Source organism: Mustela nivalis (assembly GCF_964662115.1).
Source record: "Mustela nivalis genome assembly, contig: HAP1_SCAFFOLD_2085, whole genome shotgun sequence".
In the NCBI taxonomy this organism is placed as follows: Eukaryota; Metazoa; Chordata; class Mammalia; order Carnivora; family Mustelidae; genus Mustela; species Mustela nivalis.
The window spans coordinates 49,911-64,484 of NW_028134579.1; the positions used below are offsets into that span (position 1 = coordinate 49,911).

General features: G+C 48.9%; 1 protein-coding gene across 4 annotated transcripts in view; it reads left to right on the forward strand.

Annotated features, from left to right (window-relative positions):
• ZNF341 (zinc finger protein 341) overlaps positions 1–14,345 on the forward strand; it is a 46,280-nt gene extending 31,935 nt beyond the window's left edge. For all 4 annotated transcript variants that reach the window (XM_082750915.1, XM_082750917.1, XM_082750918.1 and 1 more), the window contains 5 exons: positions 3,972–4,068; positions 5,714–5,846; positions 9,593–9,704; positions 9,966–10,036; positions 11,811–14,345. In XM_082750915.1, the coding sequence (XP_082607041.1) occupies positions 3,972–4,068; positions 5,714–5,846; positions 9,593–9,704; positions 9,966–10,036; positions 11,811–12,340 (943 nt within the window). In that variant the 3' untranslated portion in view covers positions 12,341–14,345. The remainder of the gene's footprint in view (positions 1–3,971; positions 4,069–5,713; positions 5,847–9,592; positions 9,705–9,965; positions 10,037–11,810) is intronic.
• Positions 14,346–14,574: the final 229 nt, after the last annotated feature.

Below are 14,574 nucleotides of genomic sequence, written 5' to 3' on the forward strand. Positions count from 1 at the left end.
GTTGGACGACTGCCTTTGGCTCAGGTCATGATCCTGGAGTCCCGGGATCGAGTCCCACATCAGGCTCCCAGCTCCATGGGGAGTCTGCTTCTCCCTCTGACCTCCTCGCTCATGTTCTCTCTCACTGTCTCTCTCTCAAAATAAATAAATTAAAAATCTTTAAAAAAAAAAAAATAAATAAAAAATAAGATTTTTTTTTTCCTAATTACAAAAGTTACCTATGTTCAATGCAGAGAAAAAATATTTTGTAAAGATTTTATTTATTTTAAAAAAAAGATTTTATTTATTTGGTAGAGTGAGTGAGAGCGAACACCGGGGGGGTGAAGACGGAGAGGGAGGAACAGATTCCCAGCTGAGCAGGGAGCCCATCATGGGGCTTGATCCCAGGACCCTGGGATCATGACATGAGCTGAAGGCAGACGCTTAACTGACTAAGCCACCCAAGTGCCCCGAGAAAAATACATATTTTTTAAATCGCATAAAACCCAAAACTCTGCCAAGCAAAAATAATCCCTATTATCCTCTTGGTACATGTTATTTGGTCTGTGTCTGTAATGAGCATGTTTGTAGATACAACTACCACAGGCTACATCGGAGTCAGGTCATCCCAGACACAGTTAAGACCAGTGAAAATTCATTGTGCCTTTTTCATGTCTTACAACTTCCAGCAAACTGACTGAAACTTAATGGGTTTACTCTGTACACGTGCTGTGCGGTATCACTTAAAACTATAATATGGATATCTTCGCATCTCAGCACAAACAGACCTGCCCCAGCCTTTTCGGTGGCTGCTTATTATTCCATTGTACGTGCCAAATTTATGTAACTGGCTCGTGATTGCAGGATAGTTAGGTCATTCCCAGTTTTTCATTATTACCTACAGTACTATAGAGAACAACTTTGGACATCTTTGCTCACTTATAAATAAGTTCCTAAAAGTGATTTTGCAGGTCCGACATCAGTGCGGGAGGGGCTCAGTCAGAAGAGCGTGTGTTTCTTGATCTCAGGGTTATGAGTTTGAGTCCCATATTTGGTGTAGAGATTACAAACAAAAAAAAGTAATAATAAAAACTAAAAAATTGTTTTAATCAATGAGGGCTTTTAAAAAGAGTGATTACCGGGGCACCTGGGTGGCTCAGTGGGTTGAGGCCTCTGCTTTTGGCTCAGGTCATGATCCCGGGGTCCTGGGATCGAGTCCCGCATCGGGTTCTCTCCTCCGCGGGGAGCCTGCTTCCTCCTCTCTCTCTCTCTGCCTCTCTGCCTACTTGTGATCTCTCTCTCTCTGTCAAATAAGTAAATAAAATATTTTTTAAAATGTTTCTTAAAAAATAATTATCTAATAATTGTGTATATATAGTACAATATTTGATTACTAAAAAAGAGCATGTGTGAATTCCCTGTTTACCCTGAGCCCCTTCTCCATAACACAGTTACTTTCAGGAACTTACTTTGATGTGATTTCAGACCTCCAGAAAAAAACATGAGCACTACAGAGGATTCCCATATATGCCCTTCACCCCAATTTTCCAAACGTTAACTTTTTTTTTTTTTTTAAGATTTTATTTATTTATTTGACAGAGATTACAAGCAGGCAGAGAGGCAGGTAGAGAGAGAGAGGAGGAAGCAGGCTCCCTGCTGAGCAGAGAGCCCGATGCGGGACTCGATCCCAGGACCCTGAGATCATGACCTGAGCCGAAGGCAGCGGCTTAACCCACTGAGCCACCCAGGCGCCCCCAAACGTTAACTTTTTAACATCTATTCTGTATTATGTTCTGAGCTATTTGAGGATAAATTGCTGACACAATGCTCTTTTACCCTTTGTCTTTAGTGTATATTTTCTAGAAAGAAGGACAACCTCTTAAAGAAGCACTGTGCAGTTATCAAATCAGAAATTTAAATCAATACAGTTCCGTTTCCTAACCTTACAGACCTCATCCAGAAATTTCCAGTTGTTTCAATAACATCCTTTATAGACAAAGTAAATGTTTTTTCTGGCCTGGGATCCAAGCCAGGATCACAGGTTGCGTTAGATCGTGTCTCTTTATTCTCCTTTAAGCAGGAACAGCTGCTCATTTGGTCTTTGTCTCCCATGACCATGGTATTTTTAAAGAGGATAGGCCGGTTATTTTGTAGAATGTCCTCACTTGGGGTTTGTGTGATTTGACCTCAGGTTAGATGCAGGATTGGCCCTCTTGGCAGGAAATACCAGAGAGTAACTCTCTGTCCTTAGCACACTGTATCAGCAGGCACATGACATGGGTTTGCCCCTGTGCTGAGGATGTCACCTTGGATGACTTAGGGTGGCATTTCTGGCAGGAAGTTTTAATTTTAATGGTTCCTGCTACACTACCTCCTGCAGAAATCTGCATCTCCTCACCGCTGAGGCCCTTTCCTACCTCAGTAGCTTGGAACATCTCTGTCCCCCCTGACCGCCCACCCGGTAGCTCTGCTCCCACCTGACCTGCTCTTCCTCTCTTGCCATCTGGAGGCATTTAGCCTGTGGTTTTCAGAGTGTGGTCTGAGGCGGTCCCCTGGGCCTACCACAGGTGCAGCCTGCCTGTGCGTTTCCCATGGTGGCCCTGGTGTACAGATGTCAGGGCCCGTGTTTCTATTTTTAGCATGAATTACCCTCCGACCTGGAGCATTCCTCACTGGAACCTCGTTATAAATGGGTCCATTTGCTGGCAGATGTTTTTATGGTTGGAAGGCTGGAGGGATCTTCTCTTCAGAGCAGCTTGCAACTGAAACTGTTTTGAAGGCTTGCCAGCCTGTGATGTTAAGAGTGGAGACCACGTTTTTAATGTTTTGTGATTAATGGGCTGTTTGGCACACTTCGTTTCCTTTGACTCTTGTGACAGTCTTAAAAATGAACAAGAGGCATGTCCCTATGGGATTCCTACCCTATTTTGTGGATAAGGAAACTGAGGGTCAGAAACAAGAAGGGGCCCGGCCTGGATCCTTGTCTGTCTGACTTTTTCACATAATAGATTGTCACTGGTGCTCAAATCAGGTTATGAATAAGACAGATAGGGTCCCTGCCTCCAGAGCCCCATTGCTGGTGAAAGAGTCAGATCAAATCAAGTAAGCACATAAATAATAATTACAGATAATAAGTGCTAAGAAGAAAACAAAACTGGGTAGGGAGTGCCCTGGGGGTGGTCCACAGGGGACAACTTGAGACAGGGTACTCAAGGAAGGCATCTCTAAGGAGGTGACATTTGAAGTGAGACCTGAAGGATAAGAAGGTGCTACCCAAGGGAATATTTGGGGGAGAGTGTTCCTGGTAGCAGGAAGAGCAGATGCAAAGGCCCTGAGGCTGGAGAGTTTGGTGTGTTCAGGGTGTATTAAGGAGGCCAAGGTGGCTGGAGCAGAGTGGGGTGGGCTGTGGAGAAAGATGAAGTCTGAGAGGTAGGAGTGGTCAAGCCATTAGGGCCTTGTAGGCCAAGGTGGGGTCTTTTGAGCAAGGATGTAACATGGTCTGACTTTCTTTTCTTCTTCTTTTTTTTTTTTAATTTTCATTGAAGACTCCTTCTGGGGCACCTGGCTGACTCAATCAGTAGAGCATGTCACACTTTTTAATTTTATTTTTTGGTTTTTTTTATTTGAGAGAGACAGCGAGAGAGCATGAGCAGGGAAGAGGGACAGAGGCAGAGGGAGAAGGAGGCTCCTCACTGAGCAGGGATCCTGACATGGGGCTCTATCCCAGGACCCTAGGATCATGACCTGAGCCAAAGGCAGAGGCTTAACTGACTGAGCCAATCAGTTGCCCTGAGAACATGTGACTTTTGATCTCAGGGTCATGAGTTCAAGCCCCTTGACCTCCCCCCCCCTTTTTTTTTAAAAGGAAAAGAATGAATTAAGTGTAGAATTTTGCCTTCCACTGTTGCCCTGGGGGGAGGAGAATGGCTGATGTTGGGCCAGTCTGGCCTCCTCACACTGCTGTGTCACCTCTCCTGCTCCTTCCCATGTAGGTGTGTCAAATGTGTCAACAAATACTCAACCCCGGAGGCCCTGGAACACCACCTGCAGACCGCCACTCACAACTTCCCCTGCCCTCACTGCCAGAAGGTGGGTACCATGCCCTTTCCCCCTAGGGCCATGATTTGGGGTGAGAGGTGGTAGAGCAAATACCTCCCACTCTCCTGGGCACGTCCCCATAGGTGACACTTCACCTGTGAAGAGGAAGAGCCCTGCATGGCCCAGCTGAGCCACTGGATAGCACATGTGTCCACCCTGCGGCTGCCGCTGGGCCAGGCTCGGCCAGGCTGTGCTGATGTGGAGTGAGGCCTCTCCTGGGCCCAGGCCCAGCCTCGGCACAGCGGCCTCCAGTTTCCTGACCTATTACTATCCTTCTTGCTCTGGGTTCTTTCCAGTGAATCCGAAAGCCATCGCTAAAGCCTGATGTTCTCATTTCTAATTGTCTTGGAAACATCATCATTTTTGTCAGGTTTATTTGTTTGAATCAGGTCCACTCACTCCAGCCACTCTGTTCATCAACAGGTGCTCCCCACCAGTGCTCCTTTTTTTTTTTTCTTTTCTTTTTAATTTATTTGTTGAAGAAACTGGGCCATTGGTCCTGTGCAGTTTCCTGAAGTCTGGATTCCGCTGATTGCATCCACCTGGTGCTTTAACTGGTCTCCCTAGTCTACCCATTTTCTCACAGCCTTACACGGCAGATTTTCCAGGACAGCCCTAGTAGCATGTCAGCCACATGGTAGATGTTTCTAATTATGCAGATAGCCTAATTTGGGGCTTTGGAATATGTGTTCCAAAGCAAAGGTATCATGGATGGAACAAGAACCATGTGCCAGATACTGTTCAGAGCATTTGATCTGCATTGAGTCATTTAACTCTAGGAATCATACCACTACTCTTCCCATTTTGCAGATGGGGAAACCAAGGTACAGCAAGCTCTCCCAGCTAGGACATGGGGGGGCTACTAGGTAGTTGGATTTGTAACCCTGACTACTTCTCTGTAACAAATGAATGAAAAAATGAACGAATGCCTTTCCTAAGGCCAGAGAGGCAGGAGATTTTGGTTTCTGTGTTTCCGGCTCCATTACCTTTTCATTCAGTTTCTTCAGTTATGTAATCATTTTTGTCATTCATTCTTTTGCATGTGTGTCATTTGACCCAGGCCCTGTGGCGGTGAATGAAAGCTCCTCTTCCCTCGTAGGGATCTCATTTAAGCCACAGGTTATGATTCAAGAGGTCAGATGGCAACTTTAAAAACGTAGATGCACAGGGGTACCCTCTGGCTCTCAGGTGGTAGAGCGTGTGACTCTTGATCTCGGGGTTGTGAGTTCAAGTCCCACGTTGGGGGTAGAGTTTACTTTAAGTAACAAAAAAACAAACAAATAAATAAATAAAATGTATATGAACATTCAAGGGTCGAGTTTGTACGGCCCTCTGTGGCACTTCAGAGAGGGCTTCACAGAAGCAGTGACACCTGGGCTGCGTCTTGATGGCCAAGTGGAAATTTGTCAGGCAAAGAGAGAAGGGCCTCCTGGGTAGGAAAAGCAGGCTGGCAGGAGCTCAGAGCAGGCGTTATGGGGGAGTCGTGGGAGCTGTGAGGTTCTAAGGCTAAGCCTGGGCCCTGGGCCCTGATCTTTGACCCCAGTGGGCAGAAAGGAAATTGTTTCCATAAGTGTGGGAAGTGAGGGTGGTGAGGGCTATTGAGTCAGACCTAAGGCCAGCTCCTCTCTTCTGCCAGGTGTTTCCTTGTGAGCGCTACCTGCGGCGCCACCTGCCCACCCACGGCAGTGGCGGCAGGTTCAAGTGCCAGGTGTGCAAGAAGTTCTTCCGGCGGGAGCACTACCTCAAACTGCATGCTCACATCCACTCAGGTGCGTGCCCTGTGTCCCCCACCCCCAACTCCTGCCCAGCCCCCTGCCCGCTCCCCCAACTTCGTCTCTTTTCCCCTTCCCATCCCCCCCTGCCCTTTATCCCATCTTTCTCCAGCCCTCTTCTCCCTCCCCCTCCACTTCCTTCCCCACTCTTTCCTCATCTCCTTTCTGGTCACCTACCAAGCTGCCCTCTCAAGTGAACAAGGAGTTCCCACCAATACTAGAGTGGAGATGTACCTCTGGAGGTTGGTGGGGCGACCCTTGGCTCTAACCCAACAGCTCACTCAGACCATTCTGAGCCCCTTGGCTTGGGGTGGAGGTACTGTTCTCCCTGCAAAATTCCCGCCCACACCTGGGCAGAACCCCCCTCCTTGGTTCCCCAGTTGAGACACATTGACATTTTATTCTCTTTTATTTATTTATTTATTTTAAAGATTTTTTTTTTTTTAAAGATTTTATTTATTTATTTAAGAGAGAGACAGTGAGAGAGAGCATGAGCGAGGAGGTCAGAGGGAGAAGCAGACTCTCCATGGAGCTGGGAGCCTGATGTGGGACTCGATCCTGGAACTCCAGGATCATGACCTGAGCCGAAGGCAGTCGTCCAACCAACTGAGCCACCCAGGCATCCCTATTTTAAAGATTTTTAAAAATCTATTTAATAGACAGAGATCACAAGTAGGCAGAGATGCAGGCAGAGAGAGGAGGAAGCAGGCTCCCTGCTGAGCAGAGAGCCCGATGCGGGACTCGATCCCAGGACCCTGAGATCATGACCTGAGCCGAAGGCAGAGGCTTAACCCACTGAGCTACCCAGGCGCCCCCATTTTATTCTCTTTTAATCTTTAAAAGAGTATTACTGGGGCGCCTGGGTGGCTCAGTGGTTTAGGCCTTTGTCTTCGGCTCAGGTCATGATCTCAGGGTCCTGGGATCGAGCCCCGCATCGGGCTCTCTGCTCAGTGGGGAGCCACCTCCTCTCTCTGCCTGCCTCTCTGCCTGCTTGTGAGTTCTGTCTGTCAAATAAATAAATAAAAATCTTAAAAAAAGAGTATGACTTAAGGGGCTTAAGCATCTGCTTTCAGCTTAGGTCATGATCTCAGGGTCCTGGGATCAAGCCCTGCTCAGCAGGGAGTCTGCCTCTTCTTCTCCCTCTGCCTCTGTGCACTTGCTCTCTCAAATAAATAAATAAAATCTTTAAAAAAAAGATTAGTACTTAAAAATTTTTTTTTCATTTAAAAGGATTTAAAAGTTGCAAAAACCTGAATAGAAAATCCTTGACATTACAAAAGCAAATATGAAAAAATATATATATGAGAAAAAGAAAATAACCCCATCCTCTCACCTCAATGGATAATCCAAATATTTAAAAAATTTTTTTACTATGACCTATGGCAAAAAATATATTTTATACTACAGCCCAGGAAACACATTTATGTGCAGAGCATATACTGAAACAGAAATTTTGTAAAACAATATTTTCTATTCTGTTTAATTTTAGTTGTTAAAATAACCACCAGCAGGTTGTAATTTGCAATTTGAAAAGTATCCCCAATTCCCCTCCCCGCAGATGACTGCAGTTAGCGGCTCTAGTCTGAGTCCTTCTGGTTTAATTTTGTATCTGTGCCACACGCTTGCTTACTTTTACATAATGGAGTGAATATTATAATTCTGTTATGTACCCTTTTTCTTCACTCATCAGTATACATTGGAGATGCTTCTAGCAGTACCTTCTTTTTCTCAGCTGCATAGAATTCCTCCGTATTTACTTTTTTTTTTTTTTTTTAGAGTTTTATTTGACAGAGAGAGATCACAAGTAGGCGGAGAGGCAGGCAGAGAGAGAGGGGGAAGCAGTCTCCCTCCAGAGCAGAGAGCCGGATGTGGGACTGATCCCAGGACCCTGAGATCATGACCTGAGCCAAAGGCAGAGGCTTATCCCACTGAGCCACCCAGGCGCTCTTTATATACTATTTTTTATTTAACCAGTTCCTGGGGATGGATACTAGGATTATTTTTAGCTGTTAGTTTGTATGCAAAATGCTGTGTGTGTCCCCTTGGCACGCTTTTGGGAGTATGTCTGTAGTTGTGTATTCTGTGCAGTGGGAATGCTAGGTTCCAGTGTATATGCAGTATTGTACTGAGTTTCTGTTTGGGATGATGCCAAAGTTCTGGGGATGGATGTGCTGGAGATTGTACAACCATGCTAGTGTATCTAATACCACTGAAATGGACCTTTAGGATGGCAAAAATGGTAAATTTTATGTATATTTTACCATAATAAAAGAAGAAAAAAGTACATGCTTGGTAATTTTGATAGATATTACCAAATGACTCTCTTTATAGTTTTAAAAATCATTATTCAAAAGTAATACATGCCTTATTTTAAAAATGGAAGCAGCGTAGAAGTATATAAGGTAAAACTTCAGGTTGCCTCTTTGAATTCTAATTGTTATTGACGTTTTGGTGTGTACCTGCCCTCAGCTCTCTCCCTGCATCTTCTGTGTATGTACAACCACCTGTGGCTAGGGCTGTTTTGGAATATGAGGGTTTTATCTTTTCTAACAAAAGGGGGATTGTCTTAAGCTGTTCTACAGTTTTCTTTCCTCACTAGCAGTATGACCAGGAGCCTCTTTCCAGATCAGGAAACACAACTGAACATTAATCTGGACACATGACTGCAGAGCATTCCATCGTAAGGGCCAGAATTTCCTTAATCACTGGGTTGGTACTTTTCAAAAGGACTTTATTCATTCCAGAGGGAGAACAGGGAGGAAATAATGGCAGGAGATCCAAACAGCCCAGTGGCAGCCCTTTTCCACAGGACAGGTTATGACCCCTGCCCCCTGTCAGGTGAGAGCTGCTCTCCTCCACCTCCTGGTCCCCACCAGGCTCTGCTGCAGCCTATGCGGGGCGACTCAGGCAGACTCTGCATCACACTGCTGAGCTGGCTTCTTAGCTTACCTGGTACAGACCATGACGTTCAGTTTTCTCACCTAGTACTTCATAGTTTGTGGCAAGGATTCCATTAGATAAGGTATAATTCTCTCCCCTGTGGTGGACCGCGTTTCGGTAGATGCCACAGCCATTCATTCACCCATCACTCAGGCCCACGTTAGATTCTTGACTCCCTTCCCCTCAGTCACCCCACAGTCAGTCCACTGGCCAAGGCTGCCGATTCCACTTTCCTAACTAACATGGTCTTTTCTTGGCTACTTCCCACCCCTCCCCCCCACAGTCTGTCCTCTGCAGCTAGAGGGAGCCCGTGACACTCTTAAGTCAGATCTGTCCCTGCTCCACTCAGCCCTCTGGAGGCTTCTCATCTTACTCAAGAGTAAAAACCTAGGCCTCGCAGGCCCTTCCTGTTGGGCCTGGCTGTCTCACTGACCTCCCCTTCTGCCTCATGCTCCCTTCCCCACTCTGTTCCAGCCACACTGGCCTCCCCACTGCTCTTCAGACATACCACACACTCCCGCCTTTCCTTCTTCCTGGGACCCTGACTCCAGTTTCCATCATGGCTCGCTCCCCTACCACCTCAGGTCTCCCCTCTTGCCTCATCAGAAAGGCCTTTCCCGACTGCCCTATCTGCAATAGCCCCCTCTTCTCCTTTGAGAAACAAAATCATGAGGAATGGGAGAGGCTGTTCTCTCCCAGGCCACTTCCCTAGAGGGGCTGCTCTTCTCTAGTGTACCCCATATTCAGACTCCCATCTCATGGGACTCGCAGTCCCCACCCCCCAGCTGTGTCTCTTCCTACAGGTGAGAAGCCCTACAAATGCTCAGTGTGCGAGTCCGCGTTCAACCGTAAGGACAAACTGAAGAGACACATGTTGATCCATGAGCCATTCAAGAAATACAAATGCCCCTTCTCGTGAGTGGAGCCTGACATGAGTGGGAGGGGCCGATTTACCCGGCAGTGGGACAGAGAATTGTCAGGCCCGAGGTCCTGAAGGGCCTCTCTCCTTTTATCCTGTCGTGGGCCTTGCTACCTGACCTGCCTCACTCCCCACCCTGCTTCCTTGCCTGGCCTTTGGGGTAGACGGGGAGTCCCTCATGCCCAGGGCTAGCACAGAGACCAGCAAGAGAGTCCGAGTCTGGTGAGCTCCCCCTGACCAGTGGTTTTGGGTTCTAGGACACACACGGGCTGCAGTAAAGAGTTCAACCGGCCAGACAAGCTGAAGGCACATATCCTCTCCCACTCTGGTAAGTGGTCGTTGGACCTACCAGGAGGGTCTGAACCACTGGGGCGGGCCTCCTAGAAAGAACAGGTGCATCCCATGAAGCTTATTATGTCTGCCTGGTATATTCCTGGTATATTCCAGCCAACAGGCATTTGCCCTCCTCGGGGTCCTATGGAAGTAAGTCCAACACAGTTCCCCAAGCTGAGGGGGAAGCTTGCCTGAGAGGAGACAGTTGTAAATCAGAGAGGTGCCCAGTGTGATAGAGATGTGGATCAGACGTGGAGGGAAGTCCGATTCCAGCAGGGTCCAGGACATAGCCAGGCAGTTTCCTTGGTACCCTCAGCAGAGCAGGGCAGCTGGTGCATGGAGCAGAGCTCTCCAACCCACTCTTCAGCTTTCCAGGGGCTCTATGGCATTTCCTGGGGTGCTGCTGTGTCCCCAGAGCAGCTCAGCTGGCTTTCCACATACCATTGGGTCTGGAACATGGTTTCTTGGCACTCTTGATATTTCCCAGTAGCTGATGCTTTGTCCCAGGGGCCTCCCTGTGCATTGTGGGATGTTTCCCAGTACCTCTGGCCTCTACCCTCTGGATGTCAGTGGTGTCTTCCCTGCAGTTAGGACAACCACAGATGTCTCCAGAGGACAAGCCAAAGTCTCTGAGGGGTAAAATTGCCCCTGGTTAAAAACCAGAGGTTTACAGAAAGGATTTAGTGGCTAAGGGAAGTTTGAAAACTGGGAGAGTAGAGAGTTGAGGACTGAAGACAGAGGGCCTGAGTCTGATTCTTAGTACGACCACTATCCTGCTGCATTGACTGTCTCTGAGTCCCTGCCCCTCTCTGAGCCTTCGTCCCAGGGAGGGTGAGGGGAGTAAGGCTCAGGCCGAGTGTGGGCTGGAGTTGACTTCATGGTAGACGTGGGGGCACCAGTGATTCACTCAGTGAGTGACTATTGAGAACCTATCATATGTCAGACTGGGTTGATGGGGCAGAATCAGATGGGTAGAGCGCCCCCTGCCTCCCTGGGGAAGCTTTGCATTTAGTGACAGAGATTGAAAATGAACAACAAATGAGTAAGTATCTTACAGCAAAGTATGCAGAGTACAAAGATGGGAATAAACAGAAGGATGGGGCAGAGAAAGAAATGAAGCAGATATTGGGGGGCTTCCGGGAGGAGGTAACATCAGACCTATCCTGAGGGATGAGAAGAGCCAGTGAATAGCTTCCAGAAGGAGGAAGCAAGTGTAAATTGAGGCAGAGGAGAGACTAGGGGGATTGTTTGAGACAAGGAAATGTGAGTGGGAGGCATGGAGCTCTAAGAGCAAGTGAGGGGAAGGAGGGAATGGGGCCAAGAGGGGAAGGGGGTGGTCCAAAGCACCGGGCTCTGCGGGAAACTTGGGGAATCACTGGAGGGTTCAGAGCACGGAATGTCAGGGTCCTTTGTGTAGTTCATGAAGCCATCTCTAGTTGCCCTACAGGAATGGTCTGGGGGGACGAGGGTGAGGCAGACAGACCAGAGAAGAGAGCGATAATGGTGACCTGGCTAAGTTAGCCAAGATTTCGGGGCAGAGCCTGCTATTCTAGGCAGAGAGGATAGAGCAAGTGTGAAGGCCCAGAGGCAGGCGCCATCTTGGTGGCCTGAGGACAGGAAAAGGTGGGAGATGAGACTGGCAGGAGCAGAGCCCAGATCGGACGCGTGCTCCAAAGGCAAGCCGAGAGACTGGGTTTTATCCCTAGTGCAGAGGCGCGGTTGCAGACGAAGGGGTCGGGGTGCCTCTCACGGACTTCCCCTTGCTCCAGGCATGAAGCTCCACAAGTGTGCCCTGTGCAGCAAGTCCTTCAGCCGCCGCGCCCACCTCGCGGAGCACCAGCGTGCCCACACCGGCAACTACAAGTTCCGCTGCGCCGGCTGTGCCAAGGGCTTTTCCCGACACAAATACCTCAAAGATCACCGCTGCCGCCTTGGCCCCCAGAAGGATAAGGACCTGCAAGCCCGGCGGCCCTCCCGGAGAAGGGCAGCACCCCGCAGTGGCAGCAGTGGCGGGCGTAAGGTGGTAACCCCCCTGCCTGACCCGCTGGGGCTGGAGGAGCTGAAGGACGCTGGGGCTGGGTCAGTGTCCGAGGCTGCCCCAGGCAAGCCGCCCTTCTCAGAGCCAGACGCAGTGCTGTCCATTGTGGTGGGTGGCCCAGTGGGGGGTGAACCGGAGCTGGTAGTGCCCGGGCATGCAGAGAGCCTGGGCTCCAACCTGGCGCTGGCAGAGCTGCAGGCCGGGGCCGAGGGCCCATGTGCCATGCTAGCTGTGCCTGTCTACATCCAGGCCTCAGAGTGATGGACCCGCGGTGTTTGTTCCCAGAGCCCGGCCTGATGCTCCCCTGTGGTCTAGGCCTCAGGGGCCGACGAGAAATCCTTCCCCATGGAAGTGAGCCATTGGCCAAAATCCTTCTGGAGTGTCATTTATGAACCCTCGCCTGTGGTCAGCCTGCTATGGCTCCTATTCTGCTGGCTAGGCCTTTGGCATTCTGGAATGTGAGGCAGGGCTGCCTACCGCTTCCAGGTAGGGGCACTGGAGGTAAGAGAGCTGGCCAAGCCAGCAGCCCAGGGTCTGGCTGGTCCAGCCTGGTGTCAGCCCACCTAAGAGAGAAGCCAGAGTGGTCCCGCCCGCCCCTCCTTGGGGCTGTCTCGGTGTGGCCTCTGGTCAAGCTGTTCTTCTGGAGGCCTGAAATGGGTAGAGCCCTTATCTGCTGGACCTTTTCATTTACGGTTCCACAGGGTATCCGAGATGACTCTGTGACATAGGCATTTAGGCAACACTGGGTGTCACAGTTAGAGTACAGCTATCAGCCAGATTTGGCCTTAAATCTAAGTGCTGCTATTCACTTGCTGTGTGACCTTAGGTATGTCACTTGCCGTCTCTGAGCCCTGTGTGTCTCTTCTGTACAATGGGGCTTATGACATTTCAACCTTATAGAGCTGTCATGGGGACCCAGTATGATGATATGTGCAAAGGACTTGGCATAGTGCTTGGCACTTGGAAAGTGCTCAAATGTTTTTTATCAAAACGTGTCCAACCGCTCAGGCTCGAGCGTTGGCAGTTTCTTTCTTTGCCCCTAGGTGGCAGCACTCCCTCCTCCAAAGTGTGTGGGGACTGAGAGGGCCCATGGCCCCTTGCCCACAGCTGCGCTGCCCCTTTAGCCATGAGAGGTTTGGTGCTCCCACATTTCAGAACATGGCCATGGAAGGCGTTTATACTCACTTTGGAAAAATGCAGGATTCTGGGCCTTGCGCCAAACCCTTCAACATCAGAAACTCTGATCAGAGCCAGAGGTCCATCGCAAGCAGGCCTCTAAAATCAGTATTTGCCCCCACTGCCAGCACTCTGTCCCCACCCCCTAGCTGGTCCAGAGGGGAAGCAAGCCAGGCTTATTGGGAGGCAGGGAAGAGAAAAGGGGCCTTGACCAGGGTCTCCTCATTTCTATTCACAGCCACACTGCCTCAGTGATAGGAGAGGAAACCGAGGCCCAAGAAGGGACAGGGCAGGACGCAGCAAAGCTGTTGGACTCAGTTTGATGAGTTTGCTTGAAGGCTGGTGCATCCCTCAGATATCTGTGTTGGGGCTCTGGGCTGTAGCTCTGAGCAAGCCCAGCTTCCCCTCAGGAAGGGTATGATACAAGAGGAAGGACCAATGAGGAAGTGGTATACAGCTGAGGTAGTGAGAGCTTGAAGTGCACCCAGCCCTCAAGGCCAGAGCAAGGCTGGTGAGGACAGAAGGTCTCTTTAGGGGAGGGCACGTTTGAGCTGGTCCTTGACACAGGATGTTCTGATGGATGGATAAATAGGAAAAGGCATGCCAGGAAGAGAAAGTCATGAGCAAAGCCTTCAAAGTAGGATGATTTGGGGGCTGGTGAATGGATCAGGATGACCAGAGATTTGGGGGTAGTGGTTAGATCATAATAATCCCTTATATATTTCGAGCTTCCACATGATGGACACTGCACATACCACCTCAGCCCCAGCAGGTGAGAATTGTTAATTTCCTTATTTTACGGATGAGGAAACAAAGACACAGGGAGGCAGAGCTCCTTGCCCAAGCTCACACAGCTAGTAAGTCACAGAGATGGGATTCAGGCTGAGGTGGCCTGCCTCTGTGTGCCATTAGCCACTTTCCTGTATTGAAATATAAGTTGATGTTGAATCAATTGTCGTTGGATGTTGGGTTGAGGAACTTAGACTGTTCTCTACAAAATGGAGGAGTCATTAAACGTTTTAAAAAATTGTGACATTAAAGAAAATGTTAAGAACCGTGTCTCCATCCCAATAAAACTACTTAAGTTATATTTCTGTCTTTTCCTGTTAGTGTGCACACGCATGTACATTTATCAATAATCATGAGGACTCGTGTTTACTAGGCACTTGTGCCATGCCTGTCATGTCCTGAGCACTTGGAGGTAGGTGCTACTTTTAATTCCATCTTAAACCTGAGATGAGGCAAAAGGTACAGTGAGGTTAAGCACCCCCAAATCACATAGCAGTATGTGGCAGACTCAGGCCACAGAACAAGTGAGA